Source organism: Schistocerca nitens, chromosome 9 (assembly GCF_023898315.1).
Source record: "Schistocerca nitens isolate TAMUIC-IGC-003100 chromosome 9, iqSchNite1.1, whole genome shotgun sequence".
In the NCBI taxonomy this organism is placed as follows: domain Eukaryota; kingdom Metazoa; phylum Arthropoda; class Insecta; order Orthoptera; family Acrididae; genus Schistocerca; species Schistocerca nitens.
Window position 1 is genome coordinate 406,330,302 of NC_064622.1, and position 12,427 is coordinate 406,342,728.

General features: G+C 40.5%; 1 protein-coding gene across 1 annotated transcript in view; it reads right to left on the minus strand.

Moving 5' to 3' along the window:
* The window catches only part of LOC126203907 (myb-binding protein 1A), a 105,773-nt gene that overhangs the window by 30,304 nt on the left and 63,042 nt on the right, over nucleotides 1–12,427 (minus strand). Inside the window, exon 15 of the mRNA XM_049938295.1 lies at nucleotides 9,503–9,749. Within this exon, the coding sequence (XP_049794252.1) occupies nucleotides 9,503–9,749 (247 nt within the window). The remainder of the gene's footprint in view (nucleotides 1–9,502; nucleotides 9,750–12,427) is intronic.

Here is a 12,427-nt window from a genome sequence, read left to right on the forward strand (position 1 = left end):
AACACGCATACGACCATCATTGGCACCAAGGCAGAAGCAACTCTCATCGCTGAAGACGACACGTCTCCATTCGTCCCTCCATTCACGCCTGTCGCGACACCACTGGATGCGGGCTGCACGATGTTGGGGCGTGAGCGGAAGACGGCCTAACGGTGTGCGGGACCGTAGCCCAGCTTCATGGAGACGGTTGCGAATGGTCCTCGCCGATACCCCAGGAGCAACAGTGTCCCTAATTTGCTGGGAAGTGGCGGTGCGGTCCCCTACGGCACTGCGTAGGATCCTACGGTCTTGGCGTGCATCCGTGCGTGCACCTTCCGCCGACCACTGCCGACAACATCGATGTACTGTGGAGACCTCACGCCCCACGTGTTGAGCAATTCGGCGGTACGTCCACCCGGCCTCCCGCATGCCCACTATACGCCCTCGCTCAAAGTCCGTCAACTGTACATACGGTTCACGTCCACGCTGTCGCAGCATGCTACCAGTGTTAAAGACTGCGATGGAGCTCCGTATGCCACGGCAAACTGGCTGACACTGACGGCGGCGGTGCACAAATGCTGCGCAGCTAGCGCCATTCGACGGCCAACACCGCGGTTCCTGGTGTGTCCGCTGTGCCGTGCGTGTGATCATTGCTTGTACAGCCCTCTCGCAGTGTCCGGAGCAAGTATGGTGGGTCTGACACACTGGTGTCAATGTGTTCTTTTTTCCATTTCCAGGAGTGTATATCAGGTTTATTACAAGGAACACAATAATTCATTTACAGTGTGTTGCTTGAAAACATCCACATAAACAACTAGTAATGCATAATTCATTTTTAGGAATAGAGTGCCATTTACTAGTGAAGTAATTAATTTATGATGGATATCATCAAAACTCATCAAGAGTTGAACTGTATGCAGAATGATTTCCAGGTAGATACTGTCCAACTCAACCAACCTTCCTAATACCAGCAACTTAGTAAGACTGCAACTCTTGTGCCATGAAAATGCATATGAAGGAGTATGAGTACGGAGTTTTTCATGACGGCACTGTTATATAAACATTCTCGGACTTCTTGCTGTGTCAGTTCAGGGTGAAACCTCGAACTTTCGATGATGTCCACCATCGCCATAGTCAGGAGCAACTCACTGTCAAAATCGTTACAGTGGCCTTATATAGTCCAAAGACAGCTTCTCAGTGGTCGATAGTCACGACACACTGTTGCAGATGATGTCAATGCCTGCATTGGTGGTGCCACTGCTTCCACCATAGCATAAATATTGTGATGGACATACATGGCTCTTCTCTGCACTGAGATCTCATTCTCGCACATTGCTAAAATTATATCCGCTGGTTTTCTCACAAATTTCTGCAACCTCTTTAATTAAAGAGTCACAGTATGTGGGAGCCTGGGACAAAATTTTTTTTGACAAACATTATTTTATGTTTGTTTGCGAGGCTGTGCTCAGCAACTGCAGATTTCTCCAGTTCACAATTTTTAATATGCCACCGATATTCAGCACAGTGGTTGGAAATGGTGTGGATGAACTGACCAACGTAATTGCTTCCATATTTACAAAGGGTGTTGCAAATTCTAAGAATCCTGAGTCCAAGATTGTCCTTAACAGGATATAACATCTGCTTTGTCTTCTTAGGAGGCCGGAAAATAGATCTGATATCTCGTCTTCCCAGGGCTCTGCCTATTTTACTGGATGTAAAGCCACAGAAGGGAAGGATGTAATCGGTGACTCATCATGCGAGTGTTCAACATGTTCATGTTTCCTTTTCTTGAAGAATGTTGATATAATATCACGTGAGCCACAGCCGTTCTTTAGGAACACATTCTTCAGGTGATTGAGTTCAGAATCCAAATGGTGTTCATTACGAACAGTTTTGCTCTGTATACCAGTGTATTTAAAGCCACTCTCTTCTGGACTGTGCACTCAGATATATATCAGTGAGGGTTAGCTTGTGGTACACTGAGTGGCCAAAATGTTCATCCAACTCTTTGTATCAGAATCTAAAAATGTCAGCCTTCCCTCTTTCTCTGTCTTGATGGTGAACTGGATGTTTGAGTGCATGCTATTCATATGTTCCTGGAAGTGCTGAGAGTTTCTACACCATGCAGCCAGACCCTAAATATGTCATCAATAATAAAATGATTGATGAAGATGAGCTGAATTTAACGTATGTTCCTCAAAATGTTCCACAAAAAGTTGGCCATTGCTGGAGAAAACAGAAGACCCATAACTATTCTGTCCATCATTTCATAAAATTTACTGCACCACAATTAGTAGGTGGTTATCATAACATGTCGGAACAACTTTATTGTTCCAGGAGGAAAACGCTCTGCCAACAGTTTCAATGTGTTCTACACAGCAACTTTTGAAAATAATGAAACCACATCCATGCTGACTAAAATAATATTTGGGCCAATGCTAATCTGTTTAATTTTCTCAATGAACATGTGAGAGTTTTTTATGTTACGTCCACAACGGCCAACTATCTGAGTCATTAAATACTTGACCAGCCGGTAGTTCGAAAAACCAAAGGCGCTAACAATTGGCCTTGATGGAACACCTTCCTTGTGGGCGTTAGGTAATCCGTACAGCCTAGGTGGTCTATGAGCCATGCTCTGAGATTTTTGATGACATCCTCCAACATACTAGAATTTTTCAGGAGCTGCACAGTTTTTCTGTTATATGACAGAATGGGTTTTATTTTAGGCATTTGTACAAATGAGAGAATACTGCTACCAACGAAACTGCTAAAGAAGCAGTTCTTCCAATAAATCTACATATCAATTTCCATCAAATACAAAGAGAGGTTGGCATCAGCCGAAGAAACATTCTGTGTATCCTTCATAGATATTAATACTCCATATTTCTCTACAACAAGAGTTACATGTCAGTGATTTTCAAATCTTATTTTGAATACTGTTAGCTGGTTGTCCAGTAAAGACAGAAAGTATTCTTGACTGGTTGACACAAAAGAAGAAAAGGTAAATTTTAGAAGCACTAACTACAGGTCAACAGGAAACACACTGGCTTTGTCAAACGTTTAATCAAGATGGCAGAATGTGAATGTGTGATATGGCATAATAAGACAGCACATGATCAGTCCTTATTTTATTGATGGTACATTGAACGGGGAAAACTAACACAAACATTTTTTGATAAATACTTTGTCGTCGTTAGAAAATGTGCCCTCGAGAGCTCATCAAATGATGATGATCCAACATGACTGATGCCGTGCCCGTAATTCTTTCAGTAGCAAGAGATTCTTTAGACTGCTTATTTCCAAACTAGAGGGTGTGAAGAGGCAGTCCTATTCAGAGATATCCAGCATGATTTTCTGACTGACCTACTACCTCCAGCCTCATGTAAAGAATGTGGCCTACAAGGAGATCCCAACTGCTGAGGAAGAAAGGATTAGAGTTTAATGTCCTGTTGACTGTGTGGTCATTAGAGTCAGAGCACAAGTTCGGATTATGAAAGGATGGGGAAAGAACTTACTTGCGCCCCTTCCAGGGAAATCATCCTGGCATTTTCCTGGAGCAATTTACGGAGATCACGGAAAACCAGCCCAATGAGGATTTGAACCAATGTCCTCCTGAATGCAAGTCATGTGTGCTAAGCACTGTGCCAGCTTGCTCGGCCTAATGACTGTGGAGGACATGAGAGAGTGAATTACTGCTGCATTTAGCAATTACTCCACATATGCTGAAAGCTGTGAGTTCTTCAATGGTTGCAGTGTTGTGCGAAGTGTCATGATGCAAATAGTTCTCACTTTGAATGTACTACCTAGAAAATTTAGGTTGCCTCTGAGCACTATGGGACTTAACTAGAAAATTTAGGAACAGAAATATGAGAGCACATTATAATGTCATCAGTGCTTTTGTTCAGAATGTTTGATTTCATTTATTTCATGAATTATTTCAATGTATGACTTGCTGGTGCTGTGCAAATGATATAACACATGTAAAACAAATGGAAGAAAGAATTTAATTTTCATTCAAAATAATAAATTCATCCCACATACACTAATAATTTTGTCACTGACAAATATGCCTTTGTGAGCATCAGGTATTCTCATGGATATCTGACCGTTTGTTGAATACTGTGAAAAGTAAAAATTTATTGATTTTTTGACACTGCAACAACAGCACAAAATTAGCCAATGATTTTTTTTGTCAGATCAGGTCTGCTACTCAGATGGCAAAAAACACAATACCACTAAAAAAATTAAATTTGATTGTTAATGAAATTGCAACAATGCATTGCTGTTTGTTTCATGAGCCTTGTGTCACAGTTTGTCTAAGCGAAAACAGATTGCAAATGTCTTTAATGGGTCAAAAATAATGTGAGGTGAAAAGGTGCCCCCCCCCCCCAATCTCTCTCTCTCTCTCTCTCTCTCTCTCTCTCTCTCTCTCTCTCTCTCTCTCTGTGTGTGTGTGTGTGTGAGAGAGAGAGAGAGAGAGAGAGAGAGAGAGAGAGAGAGATGTGGAGAGACACCTACTGTAGCCTGATCTAATTGTGGAAAAAGAAAAATTTGCAACAGTGAACTGCAATCTTGAAAGAAAGGAAGTGAGACAGGAAACACACACATTTTATTGTTATATAACTGGATAGATAAAGAAAACCTATTTGCCAAGCAGCAAGAGAAAACACACATAAAAGTTATAGAAATGCAGAAGCTTTCAGAGCCAGTGGCCCCTTCTTCTGGTGGAAGGGTTGAAGGAAAAGGAAGAGGGATAAAAGAAATGAACTAGCGAGATTTAAGAAATGGGGACAGTTAACGGAAAAGTCCCCCAGAACCCAGCGGAGACTTACTGGACAGGATAAGAAGGAAAGACAGATTAGTTGGGGGGTTGCAATGGGCAAGATTTAAAAACCAGAGACATTGAAGGTGGAAGACAGGTAATAAGCAAAACTGAGATTGTTGACAAAATATTGTGCAGGAATTAATTTGAACTTTTCTTTATGTGTGGACGACATGATAAAGAAAACCAAAATGGAGTGTAGAAAAGGAATAGTTACTGAAGAGAAATTTTGAGCCCGAAGAAATAAACACGATTTAAACAAGGTGGGTGGCAAGAACTCAGCACATGGTGCAATGCCAGTTCCCACCTGTGGATTTATGATAAACTGGTGTTGGAGGGGGTGGTGTTAACAATGGCAGATGGGTGAAACAGGCACTGAGGTCACAACTGTCATGTTGTAGAGCATACTCTGAACGGGATATCATGCTTTGCCACTATAAACTGCCTTTCTAAATCCATTCGTTCTAAATGCTAATTTACTGGTAGTCAAACCAACGTAAAAGGCCAAAAATCGTTCACATAACAGCTGATATATGACATGTTGTTCCTTTGATGGTATACGTTTAGTCAGTTAAATGACTGTTATAGGTGGCGGTGGTAGGAGAGTGCATTCGCCAAATCAGGGTGTATACGTGGACAAGGAAAAAAAATTCCCGGACTTTTCCCAGATTTCCCGGTTAAAAATAAAATTGCTCCTGGATGAAAATACACTTTTTCCATGTTAAGTGACAATATATTCTTCCTCGGCACTGTAAAAGTCATCAATCCTTTGAATGAATGTTTATGGTTTTATATACCGACGTAGAATTTCCCGACACTTTAGAAAACGAAACTCGAGGGGGGGGGGGGGACATGTTTTGGAAGACCTTTGATGTGTAGCAACATGTGCGCTGCATATTTTTGTATTACGAAGGTATAAATTTGAATTCCACCAAATAACGCATGTCACTTTCCGAAGCATTGAAATTGAGATTGTGATGTGCTTTTGTAAGCGTCATAGCTCATTCACGTGATCTCGCCAGCTGATGACAGCAATAGGACACATGATGTAGTCAGCCAATAGCAAGATCACTCTTAAGTAGCGTGAATACACAAATAAGAAAAGTTAATGGCTTAAATTAATATACATAGCATTCACATATAATATTGGTCTCTAAGATTAATAAGCAAGAAGAGAAGCTAAGCTTCCACATATAATGTTGATCTTTTTTGCGCTTGTTGCACTTTAAGATACACACACAAATGTGCCAGTAAAATTTTTAATAACGACGCTAATGTGTCATCATTTGGGCTCGAAATACTTCTAAATGGTCGTCCTCAAAGTGTTGATTTTTAAATGAGAGTCAAACGTTTTGTGATTTAAGAAATTCATCGCACATTCTCGCACATAATTCATCTTGCGTAAAAGGAAATATGCTTTGAATGTAACGCTTTTCAAACCACCATTCGCAATATTTCCCGCAACCATTTAGAAATAGGTTCGTTTCAGCAGTTGCAAGAAAGCGCCAGATAACTGGCGTCACCGCGCTTGCGCAGCTATGATGACACAGGAAGCCCATATGTTCGTACGTGTAAAACATTAAAAGATCTTACATTATGTCATAAAAGAAACAAGACATTAATGGATAATTCAATAGCGCTGAGATTTCGCGAACCATACTAAAATGCATAATTCGGCTTAAAATGCACATCCGTATGTAAATTTTCTTGGCGTACCAATACTCATGTTTGGTTCTTTATTATAGCGTAATGCCATACGTGTACTTGAAATGCAGCGAACAGTTGAAACTAGCCAATAGTGTGAAATTAAACACTTCGTTTCAAATAAATTGATTGCCTCAGTAGAAAGGATTAATAAAAGCCAAATTTCTTTAGCAAACCAGCAAAAATAACTTCATTGTTCTGTAAGGCAATTAATGCTTGACTGTCAAAGGTGGAAATAAAATCTGAAACTACGAGGGTTATTCCAAAAGTAAGGTCCGATTCGCCGTAACTATTGAAATTTGGCGCCAATGACAAAACACGCATGCGCGCCGACTCCCGGCAAGCCTTGCGCGTCAAACGCCGCCATTCGCTTTGTTACTGTTGCTGAGTGTAGTTCACAGTGTCACTTTACAATGTTTAAGACAATTGATCAGCCCGCCGATTGTGAAGTAAGGGCAGTGATACGGTTTTTGTCTGCAAGAAACAATTCAGCGGCGGAAATCCATCGGCAGATTACTGAAGTGTACGGTCCTAACATAATGAGCGACAGTAAAGTGCGCAAGTGGGTGCGAGCTTTTAATGAAGGACGGGATAATGTGCACGATGAACCACGGTGTGGCCGACCATCAGTGATTTCAGACGATTTGGTCAATGCGGTTGACAAAAAAATTCGTGAAGATCGCCGATTCACTACTTTTCCGTTACTTTCCGTTACTTAAAGGAGTTTCTCGGCGGCAAGCGCTTCGACACAGATGATGAAGTGAAATAAGCAGTTAAGGACTGGTTATCGTCACAGGCGGCCGATTTCTATAACATGGGCATTCAAAAGCTTGTAGAACGATGTGACAAATGTTTAAATACGTATGGAAGTTATGTAGAAAAATAGATAAAGATGTAAGGAATGTAAATAAAACAATTGTTTTGAAAAAACATTTTAGTTTTGATTTTTTTTTTTTATAACCGGACCTTACTTTTGGAATAACCCTCGTATTAACATATTTCAGCTTGCCGTAATTATGCGAACGTATTTTAATTCATTTGATAGCTCCTGGCCACAAAAATCTGTTTTGTTATCATTTAACGTGAGAGCAATAAACAAAGAGGAAACAACAAAATCACTGAAAGTAAACACAGGTCACGTGGAGACAACCCACCTCCCCACCCAACTCGGACTGCTCTGTGCATCAGCCCCAGATCTACGATATTTCTGAACCGGGGCAATATTAAGTAGTGGCGCCCAGCCACACTTCCGTAAACAGAAGCGGGAGAAGGTACTACTACTCATACGCGATTCAACTGCGCATGCGCAATAGCCCGCCCACAACTGCTCAAACTAATCAATTTAAACAGTTGTCACGTCACACTCATCGGAGGCAATTTCTTGTTATAAAGCATTGCTTAGTGTTCCTAAAGCCTCTGACATACTTTACTGTTGGCAGACGCTTGTATGAGCACTGTTTTGTTGTTGTATATGGCACATTTCCTTTGCAACATAAGTTTTTGTTTGTTTTTTTTCCTCCTGTTCATGTTTTGTTGCTGCAGTATTATTCTACAGGAGCGGGATACAACAATATCCTTTGTTGGAGTATTGGTTCTCACCAGTCAAAATCACAAAAATTTAACTGAAAACTAAAACAATGAAAAATTCCCGGAATTCTAAACAATACCCGGGTTTTTCCCAGTTTTCTCCTGGATGGAAAAATTCCCGGGTTTTTCCCGGATCGTATACACCCTGCAAATCTCACAGCAGGGACAGTCGAAGAGGCAGGCACAACAGAGTATGGAAATGGGTGCAGAAGGTGTACACGATCCGACAAAATGGAGCTCATTTCATGGTATGATTTTAGGAAGTCGGTGATGGGCCAGGAAATCTGCTTTTAAACTAGGCTGGCGAGATAAGTATGTCTAGTGCAAGGCTGAGGTGAAAATAGTGGTGTATTGCTGTAAAGAGTCTCCATCTGAACAAATAATTTTTCCCTGATACTATAGCTGTATGGGAGGGAATGTCCGACATGGAAAGCATGGCAACTGTCAAAATGTAAGTGTAGTTGGTTGTTTGCAGGTTTCATGTGAAAAGAAGTATTTAGCTGACCATCAGTGAGCATGAGGTCAACATCAAGGGAACTGGTGTGAATTCTGAATAGAACCATGTGGAACTTAAATGGGAGAATGTATTTACTGATTCCAAAATTTAATGTGTCAATCTCACCTTGAGTCCATATGGCATACATGTCATCAATGTATTTAAAACCACATTAGAGGCTTAAGGCTTATGGACCCATGTAAAGGCTGGCACAGAAAGGAGCCATCCTGGCTCCTATGACCACGACCCTGATCTGTTTGCGTGTCTGCCTCTGAAAGTTAAAGTATTCAGTTGTGTAAGATGAGCAGGAAAATGACAGGTTTGGAATCATGTGAGTACTGGTCGAGGTAATGTTCAGCAGCAGGCAGGCCATATACACAGGGGATTTTAATATAGAGGGAGGTGGCATCAATGACGAAAAGCAAGTTGTATGGTGGGAGTGGGATGGGCACAGATTTTAGACAATCTAAGGAATGACTGGTGTCTTTGATATAGTAGAGGAGTCTTTGTATTATAGGCTGCAGATGCTGATCAACCAAGGGAGATACATGTTCGGAGGGTGCTTTGAAACCAGCAACTATGGGACAACCAGGGTGACTGGTTTAATAACTATTTTTTCTCCGGAATGAGGCGATAGGCAGTGCCATACTGTATTCAACTAGTCAAAAAAAAACAGCGATTAGGATATCTTTTACTTATAACAAAAGAAAAATCAGCAACAATGCTAATGTCAACAGGAAATAGCATCTCAGTCACAAACAATAAATGTCAAAAGTATGAAATGTTGTTTCATCTATGCCTCATTAAATTATTGAGAAAGACTATAGGGTCTAATTTTTCCAATATATGTGGACATAATAGAAAGATAGTAAATGCCAAATTTGCTCTTCAATTCAAATAATATTTACACTTACCTTAATAGAGTTTTCTGATATAGATTTTTCTATTTCTGCTAGTATTTTCATTTGGTGTTCACTGGCTGCTGAAAGAAGCCTGTGATTTTTGTAAAATGCCATCAACAGGTCTATTGCTTGATTCCTCCTAAAAGGACGCACTTCAGGACTGAATGCAGCAGACACAAGAAATGGTACCAATGTCCAGTTCCCTTCCCATAATATTTTCAAGGCCGTATCAAATAAGTTAACTTGCAGCAAACAGTCCCTGAAAATCAGGGAGTTTAAATTACACAAAATTTGTTTTGTAAGTGTAACAGGCACACAAAAAGCTGGAGTTACAAAAACAAATCAGCAAAAGTGGAAAAATTACTAACTCAAAACATGTCCATACAGAGACCGAAACAAGACAATGTAACCACTTTATTTAATTTCTCTTATGAACTTATGGCATATGCCCATGCAAATTTACAGAAACAGAACATGGGGAAAGGATGGCAGCTGTGATTTTTCTCCACTTATTGACAATAGCTCTATTTGAAATGTATGAATACATTGTCCCACAGTAATATGGCTGAATAAAAACCTCTTGGGCTTCTAGCTGTATCAAGTGGTTACACATCATTGTGAGACAGACATTTAAATACTGCATTTATTGGCATCACTACTACATGTGAGTTTCACATATGCTACAATGTGTTTAAAAAAGATCTGTCTATCCTGTTTGAATTTGATAATATGTGAATATCTTCTGATAAATGTTGGTAGGACACAACAAAACAAAATTATTTCCTAAGAAACTCTTTGTTACACCATTCAAGTGATGTAGATGAAAAGTGCAAAATTTCACAAAGGGTCTGAATTTTCATTTTATCATGTTTGAGCAAATAAAGGCCACATGGCCAAAATTGGTTGCACCTCAACTTTTATCACAAGATTAAAGTAAAAAGTGAATCTCAAATATAGGCCACACTACTAAATTTACCATAGATTATTAAGTATCACTACTATGTAAATGATACAGACACTAAATTATGTTGGCAACCTTACATAACAATTGAGCAACTCCAAGCCATCAGCTATGCACTATGCACACAAACATAACTATTTTTTCTCCAGAATGAAGCAATGTATAGTGCCATACTGTGTGCAGCTAGACAGACAGCTAGATAGGCAGATATTCAGTGATCACAGGCCCTGCAGACCACACTCTGCTTCCACAAACTGCCTCCATTCCTTCCTGTTTTGGTCCCAATTCCTCCAGGTGTCTTCAATTCCCAGGGCTGCTAGGTCCTTCGCCAGGTCGTCCATCCAGCGTGGCCTTGGTCGTCCAATGGGGCATTTGTTGTTTGGTTTCCCTGCTAGTGCCATCTCCGCCTGTCTTCCATCTGGCATACGGGCTACATGGCCGACCCATTGTATTCTTTTGTTCTTTATCTTCTGTAGGATAGCTGGTTGTCACATCAGAAGGTAGATTTCGTTTTTCCTCCTACTCCATTGTCCGTTATCTAAAACTGGTCCCCATATCTTGCTCATTACTCTTCTTTCAAATATTAATAGTTTTCCCCTCCTCACTTAGTCATGCTCCACATTTCTGAACTATACATTACTGCTGGGCGTATCACTGTGTTGTAGATTTTTATCTTTGTGTTCACTGAGATCGATTTAGAGCCGAGTGTCTCTCTGAGGAAATGCACGCATTTCATTCCTACTACTATTCTCTCCTTGATATCCATTTTTATGTTGTTGTCCGTGGTAAACCAAGATCCCAAGTATTTGAACTGGTGTACTCTCTTGAAGCTCTTGCCATCTATCTCAAGAAATTCTTCCTGCTCTTGTCTTCTTCCTAATTGCATGAACTCTGTTTTGTCTCGATTCACTTTGAGCCCCACCTTCTGTGCATAACTGTCCATTTTCTGGCACATTTCTTTCAACTCGTTCTTTGATTCTCTTAGTAGTACTATGTCATCTGCATATGCAAGACAATTGAAGTTACCGTCCATCTCTACTCCAGCCCACTCCTGTTGCCTACACTCTTATTACTTTCTCTAAGAGGACACTGAACAGAACACATGAGAGAGCATCCCATTGTCTGAGGCCTGTCTCAATCTCAAATATTTCTGATGTGGCTCCTCGGAAATATACTGCTGCCTTTGACCCTCCCATACAAGCTTGCACCATTCTCACTAGCTTCTCAGGCATTCTGAAGTCATGCATTGCACTGTACAGGCTATTCCTGTTGATGCTGTCATATGCATGTTGAAAATCGACAAACAGGCTGTAGGTATCTTTATCATATTGCCAGTGTATTTCAAACAATTGTCTTAGTGTGAAAATGTGATCTGCTGTCGATTGGTTTGGTCAAAAGCCACCTTGGTACTCCTGTATGTTGTTCTCTATGAATGGTTGAAATTTTCTGAGGACAACGATGGACAGCACCTTATACATTACATTCAACGAGCCGATTCCTCTGTAGTTACCACATTCCATTTTGCTTCCCTTCTTGTATATTGGACATATTATAGCAAATTTCCATTCTTCTGGCAGCGTCTCCTTCTCCTATATGAACTGGATCAGTTTACATATCTCTAAGTGTAAGCTCTCACCTCCCTCCTTGATTAATTCTGATGTTATTCTGTCCTCCCCTGGGGCTGTATTGTTTGAGTCCTTTGATTGCCATCTTCACTAACTTCCCATTCTTCTTTATCTTTCCTTTCCTCCGTAGTGTTTGCAGGTAATATCTCATCTTGGTCTGGGCGATTCAACAGTTCTGAGAAGTATTCTTTCCATCTTTCTACAATTCTTGACTTGTCATTCATCAAGTTGCCTTTCTTACCTCTAATGTAAAAAGTTGGGCTCTGAAATCCACATTTCTGATTTTTTATGTATTGGAAGAATTGCCTTGAGTTCTTGTTTTGGCTCTCTGCCTCAACTTGTTCTAGCAAA